This window comes from Macaca nemestrina, chromosome 11 (assembly GCF_043159975.1).
Source record: "Macaca nemestrina isolate mMacNem1 chromosome 11, mMacNem.hap1, whole genome shotgun sequence".
Lineage (NCBI taxonomy): Eukaryota > Metazoa > Chordata > Mammalia > Primates > Cercopithecidae > Macaca > Macaca nemestrina.
In genome coordinates, this window is record NC_092135.1 from 128,271,075 (window position 1) to 128,293,496 (window position 22,422).

The 22,422-nt window shown below is 45.0% G+C and overlaps 1 protein-coding gene across 1 annotated transcript in view; it reads right to left on the minus strand.

Annotated features, from left to right (window-relative positions):
* Positions 1–310: 310 nt before the first annotated feature.
* Positions 311–22,422, minus strand: part of LOC105473952 (SP110 nuclear body protein) — a 53,716-nt gene continuing 31,604 nt past the window's right edge. The window contains 11 exon segments of the mRNA XM_071073508.1: positions 311–429; positions 2,888–3,078; positions 5,263–5,407; positions 6,128–6,273; positions 6,710–6,789; positions 6,792–6,817; positions 7,484–7,599; positions 12,161–12,303; positions 12,782–12,880; positions 18,232–18,300; positions 20,647–20,795. Of these exon segments, the coding sequence (XP_070929609.1) occupies positions 360–429; positions 2,888–3,078; positions 5,263–5,407; positions 6,128–6,273; positions 6,710–6,789; positions 6,792–6,817; positions 7,484–7,599; positions 12,161–12,303; positions 12,782–12,880; positions 18,232–18,300; positions 20,647–20,795 (1,234 nt within the window). The 3' untranslated portion in view covers positions 311–359.

Consider the following 22,422-nt stretch of genomic DNA (forward strand, 5'->3'; position numbering starts at 1 on the left):
AGTATATGCATAAAAAAAGCATATAATGTGGCCAACACTATCTCCCTAGTGAACTCTGGGTCACATCCTTTTGGTTAATTTAAAACACTATAAATTATTCCAGAACATCTTAAAAGGTAGAAAATTTTACAAGTTATTTTACCGAGGTAGGATAACCATAAATCTGACTTTGACAGTCTGTAAAAACTATAGACCAATCTCTTGTATAAATACAAGTGCCAAATCCTCTGCAATGGTATCTTAAATACCCTCTGCAATGGCATATGAAATCTATAACAAACAAAAATAAACCCTGCAGAAATTTTGAAATCGGTTTAGTTTGTTTTTCATAGTGGTCTGAGTATTGAAATTCTGTTAAATTATATTGTTGTACCTGGGGATTGAGCAAGTGAGTAATACCGTTGGAGAAGAGAGACACCAATGTAGAACCTAGGAAGACAAGGAAGAAGCCTGTGGGATTGGATGGGAATTAGAGATGTATAATACATATAAATCATGTGTCTGGGAAAATTTCCTGCCCTGGGATTAGGGAGAACTAGCACCATGTGCTTGACTGGATTTCAGAATTGCTATAAATGAGTGACTGCTGCTTCCTTCTTCCCTGTTTGAATGGAAGTATCTTTAGTGGTTATTCTGTCCCTGTTTCATCACTGAATGTTGGCAGCAGGGGAGAAACAATTTTTCAGCTCACTGGATTCTAGTTTAAGAGGAGGTGCACCCAAGGAGCTGCACCCAATGAACCATACTTGAGGAGCCTTTTTCTTTCATTTTCCCCTTCCCTTCCCTTCCCTTCCCTTCCCTTCCCTTCCCTTCCCTTCCCTTCCCTTCCCTTCCCTTCCCTTCCCTTCCCTTCCCTTCCCTTCCCTTCCCCTCCCCTCCCCTCCCCTCCCCTCCCCTCCCCTCCCCTCCCCTCCCCTCTGCTTCCTTTTTACTTCTCCTCTCCCCTCCTCTTTTTCTTTTCTTTTCTTTTTTTTCGCAGGGTCTCTGTTGCCCAGGCTAGAGTGCAGTGGTGCATTCTTGGCTCACTGCGACCGCTGCCTACCAGGCTCATCCTTCCGCCTCAGCCTCATGAGTAGCTGGGACTAGAGGTGTGTGCCACCATGCCCAGCTAATTAAAAAAAAAAATGTTTTTTGTAGAGATGAGGTTTTGCCATGTTGCCCAGGCTGGTCTTGAACTCTTGGACTCAAGCGATCCACCTGCCTCGGCCTCCTAAAGTGCTGGGATTTCAGGTGTGAGCCACTGTGCCCAGTCCCAAGAAGGCTTATCTGATCTGAACCTGATTTAGATAAGGAGGTCCTGGACTTTGTTCCAGTGCTGCAGAGAGCGAGACTTCTGAGGGGAGAGGAGTGTCCTTTGCATATGGGAAAGATGGGAACTACTTGGCTAGAGGGTGAACTACAGTAGATTGCTTCTAAAGATGGGAGCAGCAATGTTTCTTCCCAAGCAACATTCTCCTTTGAAATGTGCCTTTGTCACTCACTGCATCAAGAGGTAGGGTCTATTCTCCCTCCTTCTGAATCTGGCCCTGTGACTTGCTTTCACCAATAGATTGTGGCAGAAGTGACAGTGTGCAAGTATGAATGGGGTCTGCCAGGACCATGTAGAGCAACGGTAAGCATCCTCATGGATGATGCCTGAATTCCTGACCCACAGAATGGTGAGCAATAAAATGGTTTTTTTCTTTTCAAGCAACTAAGCTTTGAGGTCATTTGTTACACAGCAATGATAGCTAATACACCATTGAAGAGTGCTGGGGTCATTTCAAAACAATTCAGGAGGCAAACTGAGGAGATTCTCACTAAAAGTGAGGAACTTGCACAGGCCTGTAATCCCAGCTACTCGGAGGCTGAGGCAGGAGAATCACTTGCACCCAGGAGGAGGAGGTTGCAGTGAGCCAAGATGGCGCCTTTGCACTCCAGCCTGGGTGACAGAGTGAGACCCTGTCTCAAAAAAAAAAAAAAAAAAAAAAAAAGTGGGCAACTCAAGCATCAATAAAGGTATTAACTGCAATGGTTTGTAGCATACTACGTATATTTAAATATGTGGGTTCAAGATAAATCAATAAAAAAATCCCTGGTTACCTTTAGAGGATATTAGGAAATCAATTTGTTATTTTGAACATTGCTAAATAAAAAAAACAAGCATTTATCCTATTTTTTGTACAACCTATATTTCAAGATAACTGAATATTGTTAAAGAGAAGCTATTTGCAGAAGAAATCTGACCAATAATGATGTAAAAAAATAAAATCTGAATCTCATCATTTTGCGACCCCTGATGATATCACGGATTTAGGTATTGCTAAAACCGTCAGGTGACAGATGATCAGGCTGACAACACCTGCACCTGCTGCCAAGCTTAACATAAAAAATAATACTAAATTCCCCCTGCGAAGCCTGCTTTTGCCCAAAAAACCCCAAATCAAAGCAAACCCCTCAAAACCTGAGTTAAAGCAAGCTTCTAGATCTAACTTCTAGCTTACAAAAAATGAGAGGAAGAGAGGACTATACCACTAAGAAAATGCAACCAGAAAATTCCAGATTGCAAAAAATGTAATAGGACCAAAGCCCTGAGTTCTTCAATAAATACATGACAATTTATAGCTTAAAAGAGACATAGGGACAGGTGAGCCAAATGCAATGTGTGCAACTTGTTTAGATCCTGATTTGAACAAATCAACTCTAAAAAGACTTCTGAGACAGTGGGGAGACTGTGAACTATGATGGGGTATCTGATGGTATTAAGGAAGTACTAATTTTGTTTTTTTTAGTGTGGATATAGCCTTTTAAAGGTAAAAAGAAAGAATAAAGGTGGTGAAGGGTGTGATAATCCTATGAAGGGTCTGGGTTTGGGTCCTGAGGGCAGCGAATTACATCCCAGACTCACGGGCAATTAACAGTCCAAGCCAGGGTCCCATCAGCTGAATCCTGAGGTTGCGATGCTTCAGTCTTTTCAGAACAGGGTAAAGGAAGAGTCCAGAAACCACGTTCACTGGCTTCGTGAAAACCAAGCACGTCTTTGAGATCTTTTTCAAAATCTGCCTCTAAGTTAAGTTCTGCCTTGCCAAAGTCGGAAGCCTGAAAGAGAAAAAAGCAAACAAACACGTTGAAGGACGAAAGATTACAGCCATCAGATCACTCATAGATTTTTTTGTTTTTTGTTTTTGAGTCAGGTCTTTCCCTGTCACCCAGGCTGTGGTGCGGTGGCACCATCATAACTCACTGCAGCCTTCAATTCCTGGGCACAAGTGATCCTCCCACCTCAGCCTCCTGAGTAGCTGAAACTACAGGCACATGCCACTATGCCCAGATTTTTTTTTTTTTTTTTTTTTTTTTTTTTTTTTTTGAGGCGGAGTCTCGCTCTGTCACCCAGACTGGAGTGCAGTGGCCGGATCTCAGCTCACTGCAAGCTCCGCCTCCCGGGTTCACGCCATTCTCCTGCCTCAGCCTCCCGAGTAGCTGGGACTACAGGCGCCCGCCACCTCGCCCGGCTAGTTTTTTGTATTTCTTAATAGAGACGGGGTTTCACCGTGTTAGCCAGGATGGTCTCGATCTCCTGACCTCGTGATCCGCCCGTCTCGGCCTCCCAAAGTGCTGGGATTACAGGCTTGAGCCACCGCGCCCGGCCAGATTTTTTTTTTTTTTTTGAGACAGAGTCTCGCTCTGTCGCCCAGGCTGGAGTGCAGTGGCCGGATCTCAGCTCACTGCAAGCTCCGCCTCCCGGCTTCACGCCATTCTCCTGCCTCAGCCTCCCGAGTAGCTGTATGCCCAGATTTTTAAAACTTTTTTTTTTTTTTCCTCAGAGATCGGGGTGAGGAGGTCTTGCTATGTTGCTCAGGCTGGTCTCAAACTCCTGGCTTCAGGTGATTCCCTCACCTCGGACTCCCCAAAAGCTGGGATTGCAGATGTGAGTCACTACTCCCAGTTTCACTCATATTTTTTTAGGAGGCCCAGCAGTGAGGCAGAATGGATGGGGAGACGCTGCTACTAAAATGTTGAAAAGCATGAGTCTCCACCTGGTTGTTAACTTCCACCTGACAGGTGATTTGGACTGAAGGTTTAGTTTTGATCATGGCAAATCTGAGCATGGTGCAAAATAGCTTAAAGAATGTTTTTAAATGCATTTCTTGAAAGCCTACTCACTGATGAAGGATGACCCTCTGTTCTCCAGGGCTAAGGATACGCCAGGCACTGAGTGGCTCTCTGGTCAGCCCTTTCTGCCTGCAGCTCCATGAGTGGGTACCCGTTTACAGTTTGTGGTTTGTGAACATGCCAACTCCTGGCATGGAAGAAGGGAAGGAAGCTGGGTGGAGATGAAAATCTTCCTTAGGTACCTCCCAAGAAATATCTGCACAAGTGAGGATAAAAATCAGGACAAACTGGCCGGGCGCGGTGGCTCAAGCCTGTAATCCCAGCACTTTGGGAGGCCGAGCCGGGCGGATCACGAGGTCAGGAGATGGACACCATCCTGGCTAACACGGTGAAACTCCGTCTCTACTAAAAAAAAATACAAAAAACTAGCCGGGCGAGGTGGCGGGCGCCTGTAGTCCCAGCTACTCGGGAGGCTGAAGCAGGAGAATGGCCTGAACCTGGGAGGCGGAGCTTGCAGTGAGCGGAGATCCCGCCACTGCGCTCCAGCCTGGGCGACAGAGCGAGACTCCGTCTCAAAAACAAAAACAAACAAACAAACAAACAAACAAAAAATCAGGACAAACCAAAGTTACAAATGTTGGGATTGCAGGATAGCTCAACTAGCTGGTCCCTCCCTAGTAAAGGAGGATGAAAGCAACACTGTATCTGAAGGCAATTCCAGATGTTTGAGTCCAATGAGAAATGTATGTGTAAAAAAATGCAAGCATAAGTATCCAGGAAGTTTAACTGATTTTATTTTGTTTACTTATTTGTTTTCATATTTCTGAGGCAGGAAGAACAATGTAGGCATAAACTGCCTTTCCTTCCAGTTTGAACAAAGAAGCTGGATGCCATTTACTGCTCACGTTGGGAGCGAGCTGCCGATCTGGGAACAGAGCCTTTGTTTTTTCAGCTGCTGTTCCGGAGATCCCTCCCCTGTCCTGCTTGCTGTTCTTTTTGCCACTCACTCCTTGCCTCCAAGAATGCTGAGGTGGTTTTTTTTCTGTAATCCTTGTCTCGTTTGAGCTCTCCCCAGGATGAAACTGAGGGTAATCCTTGCAAAATTCTGCTGTCCCAGAAATTAGGGGAAAGTAGAAAAGATGCAAAAAGGAAGCAGGACATGCCCTTTACCTTGTGAAATGTTTTATGGTTGCGGAAGATCAGGCGCATGTCCCGCACAAACTATGCCACCGTGTACACTTCCGTATTCAGCCTCTCCTTAACCAGGTCCAACCGCATTGCTTCCTGAAAGGGCTCACCGTAACCGCGAATCAGGACAAAGCCACCAGAGAGGAGACGTCAGCACAGCTGTCATCACTGGAAAGGATCCAGTTTAAATACAATCCAAGTCTTCATTTCCAGGGTGATAATGATAACACCATCTGACTTCTGTAGGCCAGCTATTGTTCTAGGCACTAGATAAACTAAATTATAAGCCAAGCATATGAATATGTAATCTCCACATTTATGGGTACCATAAATAATGATGCCCATTTCACAGATGAGGAAACCGAGGGATGGAGAGGTCAAGGAGCCTACCCAAGATGTCCCAGCTAGAAAGTGGCAGAGCTGGGATGGGAACCCACACAGTTTGGCATCTGTGGCTCTTGTTTTTTTTTGAGATGGAGTCTTGCTTTGTCACCCAGGCTGGAGTGCAGTGGTACCATCTTGGCTCACGCAACCTCTGCCTCCCAGGTTCAAGTGATTCTACTTCCTCAGCCTCCCAAGTAGCTGGGATTACAGGTGCCCGCCACCACGCCTGGCTAATTTTTGTATTTTTAGTAGAGATGGGGTTTTGCTATGTTGGCCAGGCTGGTCTTGAACTCCTGACCTCAAGTGATCTGCTGGCCTCAGCCTCCCAAAGTGCTGGGATTACAGGCATGAGCGGCTGCCCCCAGCTGGCCTCTGTGACTCTTAATCTCTAGTAGGAAAGACATTCCTCCTAAAGAGAAGATGAAACTGAAAAGATACACAGGAGGGGCAGCAACTTGCCCAGTATCCCATAGCCCGTGAGTGGTAGGGTGGAGTTTGAGCCAGGTAGTCCCTCTCCAGAGTGTGCAGCGAAATCCCCGCTACACTGCTCCACTGCTGCCGTGCTGTCCTTCTCTCCCGTTCTCCAGCTTCCTGAGCAAACTGCAACACCTGCTGGACTCAGCCCCCACATTTCTCAAAGTGCATTTTATGCAAGGGAACTGTAAAATGTGACTTACATTAAATGGAATGCCTGTAAAAAAGGAGCTTTGTGGATGACAGTAGGCCTTCAAGAGGAGGAACTCATATTTCTGTAAAATGTGAAGAGGGCTTGAAAGTGAAATGCAGCTTGGAAAGTGAAGCCAGGTGAATGTCTAGACATGCACACGGATGGGGCAGCCAAGCCCAGTCAGCATTACAACCGTGCTTACCAAGGCTCACGGGGTGTGTGGGATTTTGTTTAGACTCTGTGTTTGGGCATTAAATCGTCATCCTCTAAAAGGAGACATTGAAGCCTCCCTTTGGTGCAATGCCCTGACCCTGTGCCTGTTTGTGCTTCTCATGTGAGAAGGGAAAAGCGTAGGCTTGGGGTTGGCATCCAACTTACCAGCTGGTCCTGAGGCTGCATCTGCCTCTCCAGGATCTTAGATACATGATGACACTGTTGGCTTCCTGAAGGCCTCTTATCCTGCAGAAGGTGCAACTCCACAGCATCCTGAGAGGTTGGACAAAAGGTGAACAGAGGGCAAGGTCCCTGGAAATGGCCACCGTTCCTGTGGCTGCCACTGTCTTCCCTCAGGAAGGATGAGCTCAGCCATGAGGGTGGGATACCTCCCAGAGTGTCCAAGATCCCCACGTGGGGCCTCCAGCATTGACCCTTCCCTCGCATCAGTGGTGGCGGCAGGTGGGCAGCCTGAGGAAGGTGGTGTCACTGTAAGCGTGGGCTCTTTTCCCTGTCTGAGCTGCTGGGAGCACAAAGGAACCCAGGCTGCCAGGCTTGAGTGTCAGAATCCGGGCTTTCACCTGCAGGGACCTCAGGCCTCCATCAGCCTGATGAGACCATGGTGAAATGTGTGACAAGCCGTGCTTCCTGTCTTTCCTGAGCAGGCACAGAACATAAGCTGGCTTTTCCTGTCCCCAACTCCCCTTGGACAGGAGTCCCTGCTGTCCAAGGAATAACATCCTAGGAAAGGGCACCTCCAGGGACAGAAGCAGTGTGGGGCCAAGAGGCTCGCTGGCAGCCTCAGAGACCCAGAGAGGCCCAGAGTCTCTGGCACCAGACTGCTGTGCATCACACCCTTGTCCGCAATGCTCACAGGTCCTGCCCTTTCCATCCGGACGTGAGTGCTGTGTGCCCGAGGCGGGGCTGCATCCCACTCACCTCTTGGCTTCCACAGGGGGGATGTGACAGTCTTCACGGAAGACTCATGGACAAGTACTGCAGCAGAGAAGTTATCCCCCTTTACGGCACACCTCGCATTCATCCAAGTTTTTCCACTGCAAGGGCAGATCATGTGGACACCGCTAGGACCAGCTGCCACTACCACTGATGACCCAGGAATGCTGACCCTGTGGGGTTCTAGAACACATCATTTTGTGTGTGCCACAGTGGATATCCAAACACAATTTATGGTGGGGGGAGCTGATGCCACCTCCCTGGGGGAAACTGCAAGACAAATGGCACAACACGCAGGGAGTCTGGGTGGTGACCACCACCACTAGGGCTTTTCTTCTCTGGCTGTGGCTTGCTAACGGGTTCTGCCGTGTTTTGAGCTGTGCTGCCGCCTGCTGGCAAGCTTGTGCTTTGAGCTGGGCCACTCTGGGCCGCATTTGCTGAGCCCCACCAAGCCTCTGTTAATAGATCTAACTGACCAAAGTAAGAAATGATGATAACTGGCATTTAGGTGCAGGAGTATGGGAACTGTTTTTCCTGGTGCCTTGCCTAACTGCCTAGGGTCGTAACATAACATGGCCCTAAAATGTTCCATAGTGGGCACGGATGCTGTGACCCAGTAAATAACAAATTAAAATAATCAAAATTAAGTTATCTTTGGCACTTACAATGGGCTTTACAACATGGAACTCCATGGACCTTCTCTGTTAAAATATTTAATACTGATCAATATGAATTAAAACACGGCTTTCAAGGACGAAAACTCATTATGGAAGATGTATTTAGAGAAGGGATGATTATCCCCACGGTTTCTCCATTTCACAGCCCAATTTGGTCTGTTCTTAAGCTTGGAAAGAATGAATGATGCCTCACGGTGAATTACTACAACCTGAATGCTGTGACCCCATCTGTGAAGGCCCAATGTTATTGAAATTACTGACTCCATCCACTTAGCAAGTGGTAAATACTCTGCAGGCATAGATTTGACTAATGTGTTCGGTTCAGTGCGTATTTCAACAGCATCTCAGCTGCAGTTGCTTTCAGCCCCGAAGGGACACAACAGACCATTATCTGGCTACCATGGGGTACCTCGACAGTTCTGCCACCGTACACAATCTGCAAGCAGGATTTGAACTGCATCTGACCTTCTCTAGGAGCACAGGTGTAACATCACCCTGAGACACCCTTCTCTCAGCACATTCACGTGACACACTCAGGACATTACTCACAAGGAGCTCACAGAAAAGGATGGGGTTTGTGTTTCCGCATGGATGTGGGATTCAACTAAAACAAAAAAGTATGGGCCACTGCCCCAGGCATAGTACAGGGATCCACCACCAATTTCTGGCCATTATCTGGTCAGTCGAGGGATGCTCCATCCCTGACACTGTCAAAAAATAATTATTGACCCTCTAAGTACCCACAGTGTTCTAATAAGCCTCCCAGCATCCTTTAGTCCTCTTGAGTTCCAGAGGAAACACATCCCTCATTTATAGATTTTAGGTAAGCCCATTTATGCTACTACTTGCAAACAGACCCACTTTCAATGGGGTTCCTTCTAACAAAAGATTCTAGAATCTGTCAAATTGCAATACAGCAGGAATTAGTGCCCTCCTGAGTCTCATTCACTGTGGAGGCTTTGGCAACCTCCTCTCATGCCTCCTGGCATCTCTGGACCACCCATGATGGCCATGGACTTTTGGTACAAAAAAAATAAAACCCCAAAAGCTGTTTTCCTCAGCCCCACACTATATGCTGATAGAGTGGCAACTGCTGGCTGCATCCAGGCCCTTCTGGAGATGGAGGCTGTCACACGCCCAGCCTGTGGCTCTTTACACCAGCTGCCCGTCATGTGTGGGTCATGGAGGCAGCACCCTGCAGGGCAACCACAAAACACATTTTGGGAGTACCAGCATCGGTCTCTTTGTTGTACACATACATAAGTGAGACTGCAGTGGAGACGGACGGACGTGCGGCAGTGACACTGGATGATGGGGCTGTGGGCAAGGCCCTCACTGGCCCATTCTCAGTCAGATAAACGTTCATCTTATTCTCCCGACCTGGCCCTGGAAGGTGGGACTGAGAGGCTGGGTCAAACATGCCCCTGGCTATTATGTGCTGACAAGTGGCATTAGGAGAGTTAGAGGGTATTATCATGTTGGGATATTAATTAATGGTCTGGATTTTAAAGATCCTTTTTTTTCTGGTTGCAAAAGTAACAAATTGGTCATTATAGTAATTCCAACTGTACATAAATGTATAATACAGAAAGCAAATGCCCCTGTGATCTCATCTCAAAATAAGTGCAGTTGAGCCTTTCGGCTATTTTTTCACTCGTAGACCTACCTACACAGTCACATAAGCAACAAGGGGCTCCTTCCCCACACGTCACAACTAGCATTAAGTGTCCTGAGGCTCTCCTGACTGCAGAACCCTCTGGTGGCTTTCCATTGATTGAATGATAACTCCATACTTATGAATCCATGTATTTAAACACATATCTATATCAAAGGTCTAATATTCTATAAGAAAAGTTTTTAAAAAACCATTCTGTAACTGTATCACTTTATCCTGCAATACTGATAGAACTTGTGTTTGGCCCTAATTTTTTGCTACTATGATGTTACACTGAGCACCCCTGATTCTCAGGGTATTTAAGATCAGCATGGGAAAGATGATTTATATAATAAATGGCATTGGGAGACCAGTGCCTTAAACTTGGAATGAATCCAGCCTGGTCAGGTCAGCCTCCAGGGCAACATGGGGGAGGTACCATTGTCTCTGCTGGAAGTTCACAACTAATGGGAAGCTCGTGAGTGGAACTGATGTCTGGAGAACACGTCTAAGCAAGCAGAAGAGGTTGAGGAGGGAAGTTAGTGCAGCCAATAGATGACTGCCATTTCCAGCTATAAGGAGGCCCTGTAGAGACAAAGCTCAGTTCAAACGCATCATTCCATCCCGGTGCTACCAATAAGGAGCACGGAGCACTCAGCAATACTTGGTGTGCAATCATGGATGATCCTCTTGTCCTTTCATATACTGTTCCTGTCTATTTCAAGGCCTTTTTTTGCTTTTCATGCTGGAGCAATTTTTTTTTTTTTGAGACAGTGTCTTGCTCTGTTGCCCCAGCTGGAGTGCAGTGGCATGACCTCGCCTCACTGCAACCTCTGCCTCCAGAGCTCAAGTGATCCTCCCACCTCAGCCTCCTGAGTAGCTGGGACTACAGGTGCATGCCACCATGCCTGGCTAATTTTTGTATGTTTTGTAAAGAAGGGGTTTTGCCCTGTTTCCCAGGCTGGTCTCAAACTCCTGGGCTCAAGGGATCCACCCACCTTGGTCTCCCCAAGTGCTGGCATTACATCGCTCTGTACAGCAATACAGAGTCTCACTATATCACTCAGGCTGGCCTTGAACTCCTGGGCTCAAGCAATCCTCCTACCTCAGCCTTAGCTGGGACTACAGGTGCACACCACCATTCCTGGCTGATTAAAAAAAATGTGTTAGAGATGGGGTCTTGCTATCTTATCTAGGCTTAGAGTATTTTATTTCTGACACCTTTGGTTTATAGCCATCCAAATATCCAGATCTTTTTTCTAAAACACATGGACATGATGAGCTTTTTCATTTAATTTTTATTTTAGAGTCATTTGCTTCCCCATCCCAAATTAACTATGAAAATTGTTTTGAAGATGCCATGCCCAAATGTGGAGGTGACTCAGAGCTGGGAAACTCAGAAGCTCTAAGGTGAGCCTCCAGACAGGGAAAGTCTGCAACATGGTGACTGAGAGGGTAGTAGAAATTCACTTGCTATTTAACTCTCTCTTGAGATTTATTCTTGGAGGACAGAGCAAAAGTCCATTCTGAAAGACAGAAGGAGTCAATGAATGAGGTTATTCTGGAGGTTTTTCTTCTGTAGATACTGGCCTTCCCACTTCCTATGAGTATCTGTACCCAGACATCACACTGGATCTCAAACCCAAGGCGTCAAAAAGAAAAATTAGCTCCCTCCCCCAGTCAGTTTTTCTTCTGGACCTCACTTAGTGATAAAATCACTTTTCCCCCTGTCACTCAAACCCATGACCCAAGTTCTTCTTTCTTACTCTTTCCCATCCATTCCTTTCTTCTTCCATTTTTCCTCTCTAGATAAAATCTTTATGATTTCATCCTAGTGATAATTTCTTGAGTGTTACTGAGAGGGGCCTTGTGTTGGGTCCTGGGATCACAGAGACTAGTTCTCAGGACAGGAATAGCCTGCTGTGGACGTGCAGCAGAGAGATGGACCATGGACTGGGCAGTCTGGAAATGCTGCAGGGGGCCAGATGAGCTGGCCTTGAATAAGTGTCAGGTAGAGGATGCAGAAGAGTGATTGCAGGCATCTCTTCAGCTAGTTTCTTTTGAGCGTCTTACATCTCTCTTGACCTCAAAGCCCTCTGCCTGCATTTAAAGTTCCTGCACTCCTTTACTTGCATTTAAAGTTCTCCACCATCAGGAACAATCTGTGCTCCTAACTTTGTCACCCACAATTTTGTTTCTATGAACATTTAACTCCTTTTAAATCATGCTCTTGAATCCTAACGGGAGCTCTTCACATTTCTGCTGTTAAAACCCCACTTCTCCTTCAAGGATTTAAACCCGTCACCTATCTGTCGCTTGTCATTATAATACTTTCAGCAGCTCTGCTAGGGTCGTTCCTCCGCAACGTATACTCCGATTCCAGTTCTTTGTGTTTCTTCCTTTTCCTTCCATTTCAAATTCTTTCAGTGTTAACCAAGTTCCATCCTCATTCTGAATGCACTTCACTGAGGATCCTGTAAGAAAAAGAAAGCCCATTCTTGGATCTACCACCATTCTCTGTGAATTCACCCTAAACCTCTTCATCCTAATTGTGGCCTTCTACCTTTCCGGGTCAAGAGAGACTTCCTCTGTGAGGCGGAAGCAGTAGCAGGGGAGTCTGAAGGCCTCCCCTCTTGGACTGAAGCCAGCCCTAAAGCCTGACTGAGTGGTGAGGGGGTGGGACCGATTTTGCATTCATGTGGTGCCTACATGCACCAAGGACGTGGCTGTCAGTACAGCAGGGCCCATGGGTGACTTCCAGGTGGGAGTGGAGTGATCTGGTTGCCAAAAATACCATGATGTGGAAGAGTTTGGAAATTCCTTCCTAAGAAGTGTCTCTTCTTCTGCAGCCTAGGGTCCATTTCCTGATCAATTATACACCCAGGTATTTTCCTCCCTTCTAGTGAGTCCTTCATCTAGGGATTCCAAAGAGCAGAAGACCAAGGAACTCACCGTGTTTCATTTTCTTCTTATATAAAATTCCTTTCGCCTCACCACAGGTCACGGGGAGCTTAGAACAGTGAAAATCCACAGGGTCACTTTTGGGTTTTCCTGAAAGTAGAAGAGAACAGTTTCATGTTATTCAGTCTTCATCCCATCTTCCTTTTGAATTCTCCCCTCCATGAATTCCAATAATGTACAGGGTACTGGGGAACATTCTCTGGTTAGTTTGCAGGAACTCTTTCATCTCGAGTGGCAAATAAGCTCTGTGTACACAGCAGCCTGCAACAAACCACCACCACCGCCACCAACACTACAGCCAACAAAACATTTTAGTAGAACATATAGGGCTTCTTCAGTGAATGTGTCTTAATTTGCAAGTGAATTGGCTGCCACCGAATAGTCTTCTATTCTATAAGCGTCCTGCTGATCTCTCTGTGCTGATGGAAGTTGCCTACCTAAAATATTTCTTTGCATTCATGTTGCCAGAGGAAAAAAAATCTTCATTTATAATCTTATTTCCTGATTCAAATGAAGACTTGGGTGAGTGAGGTGGCTGGCACTGAGAGGATGGTGTCAGTCTTAATTATTTGCTGTTTCTTTTCATTTTATTGCTTCCCTGCTTCTTCCTTGATGAATAAAAGAAAACCCTGGAGAGCTCTGAACTAATTTCCCAGTTTCTCACGGAGCGGTCTGGCAACTCAGAATCCCTGGGTAGAAATCTGGAGTTTAGATTCAGGAGAAGCAGTTGCAAGAGGGTTTAAAATAAATCTCAGCAATTCCTGCTGCCTTCCCCTCCAACCTCACTATGGGTGAATTCATTAAAGAAAGACAGCAGGGGCTGTTTCTCTGGGGAGAAATGAAGGGGCTGTCCATGTCTTATGTTGAGTTATAGAGGATATTACACCTAAAATGAGCCTAGGAGAACATCTGGTCCAACTCTCTCCCTTGCCTCAAACGGTTATTGAAAGAGCTAAAGGAAAACAAATGGCAAAACAAGAGCATTGATGGAAAGAGGAAGGAACAGCATCAGTGGTGAAGAAGCCATTCATTTCTCTGGAAAGATACAAGGCAGGTAGAGTCAGACTGAGAAAGGAGGGACACTGAGAAGTGAGGATGTAATCCCCCCGACAGAACCCTACAGGATGCCTGGCCTCACAGGAGCAGAGGCTGGCAGCAAGGCTAGGCATGGGGGTGGAAGGTAGGGGGTGTGTGGGAACTTAGGGTGGGAAAAACTTTGTTTCAACAGCAGCCCTCTTGCATGGAGGGGCCAGCTCCACCATTTGTCTCTAGACTCTACTCAGTAAATATGGCACAGCAGATGAGAGCGTGTCCTTGGGAGCCAGACTAGGGTGCGGGCAGGGGTGGGGGTGGGAGGGGCTTATAATCCTGGCTCTGCCACTTACTAGAAGGATTACCTAAGCGTGAATTACTGTTATCAGATTTGAGTGGGAAACTTGCTGCCGCAGGTTCCTAATGTGGGTGAAAGGCGGAGCTCCAGGTGACTCTGGACCACTGTTGCAAACCTTGAGGGAGATTAGCACAGCTATGGGGACCTTCTACAGTTCTCTGTCTCCAGAGAAATGTCTTCTCTAATTCCCTGTGGTGAATATAGCTTTAGTGAACACAAACGTCCCAAACACATTCACAAGCAGATGAGGGAGCAGGGGGTGGTTTTGGGGGCCACGGGTAGCAAGCGGATGTGCAGAGTCATGGGGACAAGCATCAGTCCCTTCCTTACCCAGTGGAGGCAAGTCATCAAGTGAAGTGGGGCTTTTAGGCCCAAGGACTTCCAAAGCCAGCTGTCCTATGCCTCAGGGCAGCTTTCTGGCCTGTTCCCAATAGTGCTGACTTTGACTCAGTCTCACCTACTCATCTCAGCAACCAGGCCTTGAAGGATGAGACCCTGCAGCCCCAGGAACCCTGTGGGGGATGCTTGGGGCTCTCTAACATCAGCTGGTTCCTTTGTAAAGTGAGCTGCAGCAGCGGTGGATTTAGGTCCCCATTAGGAAGCGTGAGCAAACAACGAGGAACCTGCTGTGAAAAGCAAGCAATCAGAGAAGAGAGAGCTCAGGGAAAGGAAAAGCAAGGTGGAGAAAATTAAGAAGAAAAGCTGAATCCAGACGAGAAATAGCGGCATGGTAAAAAACGAATTCATAATCCAGAAGATCAACTCCGGGAATTCCTACAGAATGTGGGGAAGAAGCACAAGGTGGAAATTATGCATGGAAAGACCACAGTCCTGGGGAATGATTTGGGAGCTCTATGATGTATACACGAGGGGTGTGGGAAGGGGATGACGGGGGGTGGAGATGGAGTGGTGGGGGGGTGGAGATGGGGTGGTAAGGAGAAAAGTGATAGTCAAGGAAATAGTAAGAGCAGCAGATGCACTGTGTCGTCTATCCTCACAACAATGTGTAAGAATGAGAAGGCAACGACTGTCCCCATTTTATAGATGAGGGACTTGGGCTCAGATGTGGAGAGAGAATTGCCAGTGGTCACCACATTACATGAGGTGGAGCTGGCACTGGAATTGAGACAGGCCAGACCCAGTATCTAGCACTCTTTCCACATCATCAGAAATGCCACGAGACTCCACATCATACAAGCGACAGCAGCACAGATACTCGGTGTTTAATGAGAAGTTACGGATAGGGCAGAAGGGAGAAGAAACTGATGCTGAGGGACAACTGTCAACGTTTGCCAGGGCTCCTGCCTCCATCAGTGTTTGAGACGAGGTGGAATCTGGGTTCATGTACATTTTTCGTGTAAAGGAAAAAGGGCTGGAAATTGGAACACACAGGTTGATTTTAGCTCATTCAAATCTTTTACCCTTTAATTGAATCTGTAAAACGGGCTGATAACACTTACTTATTATGGGAATTAAATGGCAAAATGTGGATCAGAGTGCTCTGCCAACTGTGATGTAAGGTACACATTTATATGTTCATCAGGACCTCTGCATAAAGTTGATGGGTTGTACCCTGAGCAAGGACTCCATCCTTAAGGGGCGCTCTGATTCATATTAGAAACAGAATCAGTGTACCTGCTTAGTACAACAATCTTCCAGAAGATGGCAGAAAAGGGTTTGGTTTCAAGAATTGGCTGTGACAGATGAGGTAGTGAATTGAGGTAGGGGCACCTTTTTCTAACTCACACACATGCATCAGATGGGCCCAGATACTGGTGTTCATAACTTGATGAAGAAGTACCAGCTGTGTGAGGCATGGGGAGCTGGACATACAGCAACGCGCAAGACCCATCCGCTTACTGACCTCACGTGACTTTTGCACAGTGAACAGGCTGTGCACAGATCATTCATCACAGTTAAGTGCCATGAAGACAAAATGCAGGTCTCCACAAGGGCATGTCAGGGAGACCCACCCCCACCTGCTGGGAGAGAGAATGCTTCCCTGTGGAAGTGACATTTAAGGTGAGGTCTGAGGGCAAAGGTCTAATATCCAGAATTTACAAGGAACTTAAACCAATTTACAAGAAAAAAAACAACACCTTTAAAAAGTGGGCAAAGGACATGAACAGACACTTCTCATAAGAAGACATTTATGCAGCTGATAAACATATGAAAAAAAGCTCCACATCACTGAGCATTAGAGAACTGTAAATCAAAACCACAATGAGATACCATCTCATGCCAGTCAGAATGGCGATTATTAAAAAGTTAAGAAACAACAGATGCTGGCAAAGCTGTGAAAAAATAGGAACACTTTTATACTGTTGGTGATAATGTAAATTAGTTCAACCATTGTGAAAGACCTCGTAGCAATTCCTCAAAGACCTAGAACCAGAAATACCATTTGACTCAGCAAGCAATCCCATTACTGGGTATACACCCAAAGGAATATAAATCATTCTATTATAAAGATACATGCATGTGTATGTTCACTGCAGCACTATTCACAATAGCAAAGACATGGGCTCAACCTAAATATCCATCAATTATAGACTGGGTAAAGAATATGTGGTACATATACACCATGGAATATTATGCAGCCATAAAAAGGAACAAGGTCATGTTCTTTGCAGGGGCATGATTAGAGCTTGCAGCCATTATCCTCAGCAAACTAATGCAGGAACAGAAAACTAAACACCACATGTTCTCACTTATAAGTGGGAGTTAAACAATGAGAACACACGGATACAGGGAGGGGAACAGCACACACTGGGGCCTGTCAGGGGAGCAGGAGGGAGAGCACCAGGATAAATAGCTAATGCATGTTGGGCTTAATACCTATGGGATGGGTTGATAGGTGCAGCAAACCACCATGGCACACATTTACCTATGTAACAAACCTGTACATATATCCCAGAACTTAAATTTTTTTAAAGAAAAGGTGAGGTCTGAGGGTGTATAGCAAGGAAAGGGAGGAGGATAAGGGGATTAGCTTTGGGGTTGGGGGGGTGAGTGGGGAGGCCCATGTGAGGAGGTACTGAGCAGGAATGAAGTAGCAGCATTCAGTATCTGATGACCTATGCTGTGAGGAGTCAGGCTGATGTGACCCTAGAGACATGGGTAGGGGTGGTTTATGGGTGTTGGTGACATCCTGTGTCTTGAGTTGCATGCTGGGTATGTGGGTGCTTTTTCTGTGTGTGTGAATCCATCAAGCTGTACTCTTAGGATACATGCATTTTCTGCAAGCACATCTACCAGTGCTACTCAATGCTCCAACCTACGACGGGACAGGGGCTTGATCAGAATCAATGCACTGCTGTTGCCACTGAGGAGTCTAGCTATGAAAACAGTGTGCTTAGCATCACAGTTGGTTTACAAGCTCCTTATTCTCGTAGACCTGCAACCAACATGCTTGTCAATGACACCAGTCTGGGGTTCTCACCTTGCGTAGCACCTACTATACTTCGATAATGAATGAAAAGGGCCAAAGTGGCTGGAGACTAAAAAAGGAAGAGAGGGTGACAAGAAATGACGCTGAAGAAGTGAGGTATAAAAGCAGAAGAAAAATAAATGCAAGAAGAGGAATGGGAGGGAGAGGACAGAGATGCAGAGAGGCCGGAGGGACAGAGAGGCTGAAGCAAGCCCAGGGTCCCAACCAACACAGGAAAAGGAACGAGAACACTGTCAGGCTGTGCTTGAATAAGGGTTTCCTTTAATTCCTAGAATGGAAGACATAGAAGTTTATTTTAGAACTTGACTTAAAGGTTTAGTGATCATCCTTAATCATTTTTGGGTCTTTGTACAGCTCTGTGTTAAAGAATCCTTCCAAGTATGGAAATAGCCACCGTGCACAAGTGGGTGGGTTGTTAGGCTGGCAGCACTCCTGATGCACCCAATTCAGCTGGTACCCATGAGGGTGGAGAACAACTTCGGAGGAGAAGGACAAGGACGGTGGAAGAAGGGAGAGAGAAGGAGACAGCGGGTGGAGCCTGCAGCAGAGGCCAGGGCTCTGGGGAACCCAAGAGGGAGGCGCTGTGGCTTGCTTGCTTGCTTCTTCAGTGAATATTTTTCTGAAATTTCCTTTCTGAACTTGAACAGGTATCTTTTTCCTTTTTCTTTTCTAAAAACAGAATTAATAATCACTTATAGCTACAAACGTAGATTTATAAGACTCATATGTTAACAATCTTAAAGTATTTTTTCCTGTTTTTCTACCAGTTTGGAGAGACAAGTTACATATGAGTCCTTACGAAAGGACTTCCTTGCAGCATTGACTAAGGAAATACAGCAAGCTCATGTTAAAAGACAGAAAAACTAAAAATACTACAGAAGCCAAATTTCCACGAATCAATATATATCAATACATTTACTACAAATACTAGAATAAAGGGATGTACAGGAGTCCCCCCCTTATCCACAGGCCATATGTTTCAAGCCCTCCAGTGGATACCTGAAACCATGGGTAGTGGACACCCCTGCAGATACTATGATTCTTCAAAACCAAGACAGCTACTAAGTGATTGATGGGTGCGCTGCGTATGCAGTAAGACACACTGGATCAAGAGAGGATTCACATCCCCGAGTGGGATACAGCAGGATGGTGCAAGACCGTCACGCTACTCAGAACAGCACATAATTTTTAACTTATAAATTGTTTATTTCTGGAACTTTCCATTTAAGATTTTCAAACTGCAGTTGACTCCAGGTAACTGAAATCATGGAACAAAAAACTGCTTATAAAGGGGGGCTACTGTATGGCCTTATAAATATCACATAGGAAGGGCTTTTTAAGGAGGAAGTAATGGGCATAAAGCAGTGGTTAACACTGGGTGACTTTGCTCTCAGGGATATCTGGCAATGTTTGGAAATCATTTTGTTTGTCAGGACTGGGAAGCAGGTGCTACTGGCATCTAATGGGTAGAGGCCAGAGCTGTTGCTAAACATCCGATGACACACAGGACAGCCTCCGAAGCGAAGAATTATTCAGTCCAAAATGTCAATAATGCCAAGATTGAGAAACTCTGGCATAAACCATACTGCTAAAGGTAAACTGATTTGTCTAGCTAACTAAGCAGATGGCTCCACAACCAAAAGCTTCTTAAGTTCAAAGACAGAAACAAAATCAGAAAAACTGCAATAATTATAACAAAGGGTTAATCTCCCTAACTGATTAAACAAAAAATGGCCATTCCTATAGAAAAATGGGCAAATTCAAACAGATGAGCCTCAAAAGAAAAAATTCCAATGTCAAATTTATTTAAAAAACAGGTAAATTGGTAAAGATAGGCTAGGTAATGCTGTGGTAATTCACAATCCTCCAGATCTCAGTGTTTTATTACAGGTGTCAGCAAACTATGGTCTAAGGGCCAAATTGGCCTACTGCCTGTTTATGTAAATAAAGTTTTATTGGAATATAGCCACACCCATTTCTCTATGTATTTGCCTCTGGCTGCTGTCACGCTACAAAGGCAGAGTCAAGTACGTGCATCTTCTGGTCCTTTTTGGAAAAAAATTGCCAAGCTCTGGTTTACAATGACAAAGGTTTACCTCTCTCTCATGCTGTTTGTTCATCATAAATTAGATGAGGCTCAGCCCTACATCACTGACACTCATGGCTCCTGCAGACAGAGCAGCCTCTGTCTAGAACATTCCTGGTCTTGGGCAGACAGAAAGGAGACAAAGGGGCTTTTAAAGCCTTGGCCTGAAAGTGGCTCTCTAACTTGGGTCCACATTTCTTTGGCTAAGTTATCACATGGGCATTCCTGAGTCCACAGGGCAGGGCTGTGGACTTCTGAGGAGGTGGGGCACTGGAACACTGGAGAACTGTAATATAACCTACCACAGCATGTTCGATCACCTGCCTAGTGCAAAGAAATTCAAAGGGAAACACCAGTGAAATATCACTCTTCACCTTTGGCAGTCATCATAGACACATCTTGTTATTTCTAGTGTTGGAGAAAATGGAGGGAAAAGGTGTCTGTATGATGTTAAAGGGAGTATAAACAGATAATTTAGGCGATTTGACAACAAATATGTCCTAATTTAAAAATGCAGACTTGACCAAGCAACTTCACTTCTAGAAATGAAACATTAAAAAATAATCTTGCAAATGTGTCCACTCTGAGGATTGGTGCCACTTCCAAGACTGGGTTGGCCAGAACCAGAAAGGAGTCTCCCAAACTCAAGAGAGTAGTGGCGACTCTAATCATAGAAATGAAAACAGCAGACACTGGGGAGTGGTCATGTAAATCCACATGGCAAAGCCAAGGTGAACTGCACCCCGAGAACAGTTCTTCCAACAACCACTGTCACATCAACAGATCCATGCTCTGTCTTCATGTCCCTCTTATCTGTACATCTCCCTCCTTCTACTATCGACTTTACATATCTATCTGACCCTGTACATGCTCCAGGAGACCCTCATACATTGAGCTATTCAAATAGCAGATTTCATCATTAGTCTTACCTTTTGATCTGGACTTCTGGGCACATTCAGTTCTTGCCTTTTGGATGCTCATCATGACCTTTGAGTTCCAGGTTGAGTCGTCTATCCTTCCAGTCACCTTATCCACCACTTGGAGCTTCTCTTTGATGCCATGCCCAGGTGAGGTTGCCATTGGACCAAACAGATTTGTGAATAGTTTAGTGAGCTCCCTTCTCATGTTCCCAGCCCCTACCCTTTCAGGAGTTATCTTGTAATTTCTCCATAATTCTCTCTTCTCTTGTGTGTATCTTTCTTCTCCCCCAGACTCACAATACTTCCTTCTATTTCTCTTTTTCAAGTCCTCATTTTGTTTAGTAATTATAGGTATATCAGTTAGAATGCAAGTTCCACTAGTGTAGGGATTTGTGTCTGTCTTTCTCACTGCTGAGTTCCCAGGACCTAGGACAGATACCTGGCCCACACCTTATACTCCATTGCTGAATGAATGTTTAATAGGCACTAAATTTTTGAAAATATTAAATGTATTTTTCTTTTTAGTTTGTTTTTATTTCAATAGCTTTTGGGGTACAAGTGGTTTTTGGTTACATGGATGAATTATATAATGGTGAAGTCTGAGACTTTAGTGCACTCTTCATCTGAGTAGTGTACATTGTACCCAATACATATTTTTTATTCCTCTTCTTCCCTCCCCTTTCTGAGTCTCCATAATCCATTATGTCACTCTGTATGTTTTTGAGCACTAATATCTTAGCTCCCACTTATAAGTGAGAACATACAGTATTTGGTTTTCCATTCCATTTCCTCACTCAGAATAATGGCCTCCAGCTCCATTTAAGTTGCTGCCAAAGACATTATTTCATTCTTTTTTATGGCTGAGTAGTACACCATGGTGTAAATATACTACATATTCTTTACACATTCGTTGGTCAATGGGCACTCAGGTTGGTTCCGTATCTTTACAATTGTGAATTATGTAGCAATAAACGTGTGCAGGTGTCTTCTTGATATAATGATTTATTTTCCTTTGGGTTGATACCTAGTAGTGGGGTTGCTAGATTGAATGGTAGTTCTACTTTTAGTTCTTTAAGAAATCTCCATACTGTTTTCCATAGAGGTTGTACTAATTTGCACTCCCACCAGCAGTGTATAAACATTCCCTTTTCACCACATCCTTGTCAACATCTTTTTTTTTTTTTTTTTTGTCTTTTTAATAGTGGTCATTCTTGCAGGAGTAAGGTGGTATCTCATTGCGGTTTTAATCTGCATTTCCCTGATGATTAGTGATGCTGAGCATTTTTTCGGATTTTTTTGGCCATTCGTACATCTTTTGAAATATGTCTATTTATGTCATTTGCCCACTTTTTGATGGGATTTTTTTTTTCCTGTAATGTTTGAGTTTCTTGTAGATTCTGGATATTAGTTCTTTGTTGGATGCATAATTTGCAAATATTTTCTCCCATTCTATGGGTTGTCTGTTTACTCTGATGATTATTTCCTTTCCTACAAAGAAGTTTTTCAGTTTAATTTAAGTCCCATTTATTTATTTTTGTTTCTGTTGCATTTGCTTTTGGGGTCTCAGTCATGCATTCTTTGCTTAGGTCAATGTCCAGAAGAGTTTTTCCTAGGTTTTCTTACAGAATTTTTCTGGTTTCAGGCCTTAGGTTTAAATTTTTGATCCATCTTGAGTTGATTTTTGTGTCAGGTGAGAAATAGGGATCCAGTTTCATTCTTCTACATGTGGCTAGCCAGTTTTCCCAGCACCATTTATTTATTAGGATATAATTTCCCCAATTTATG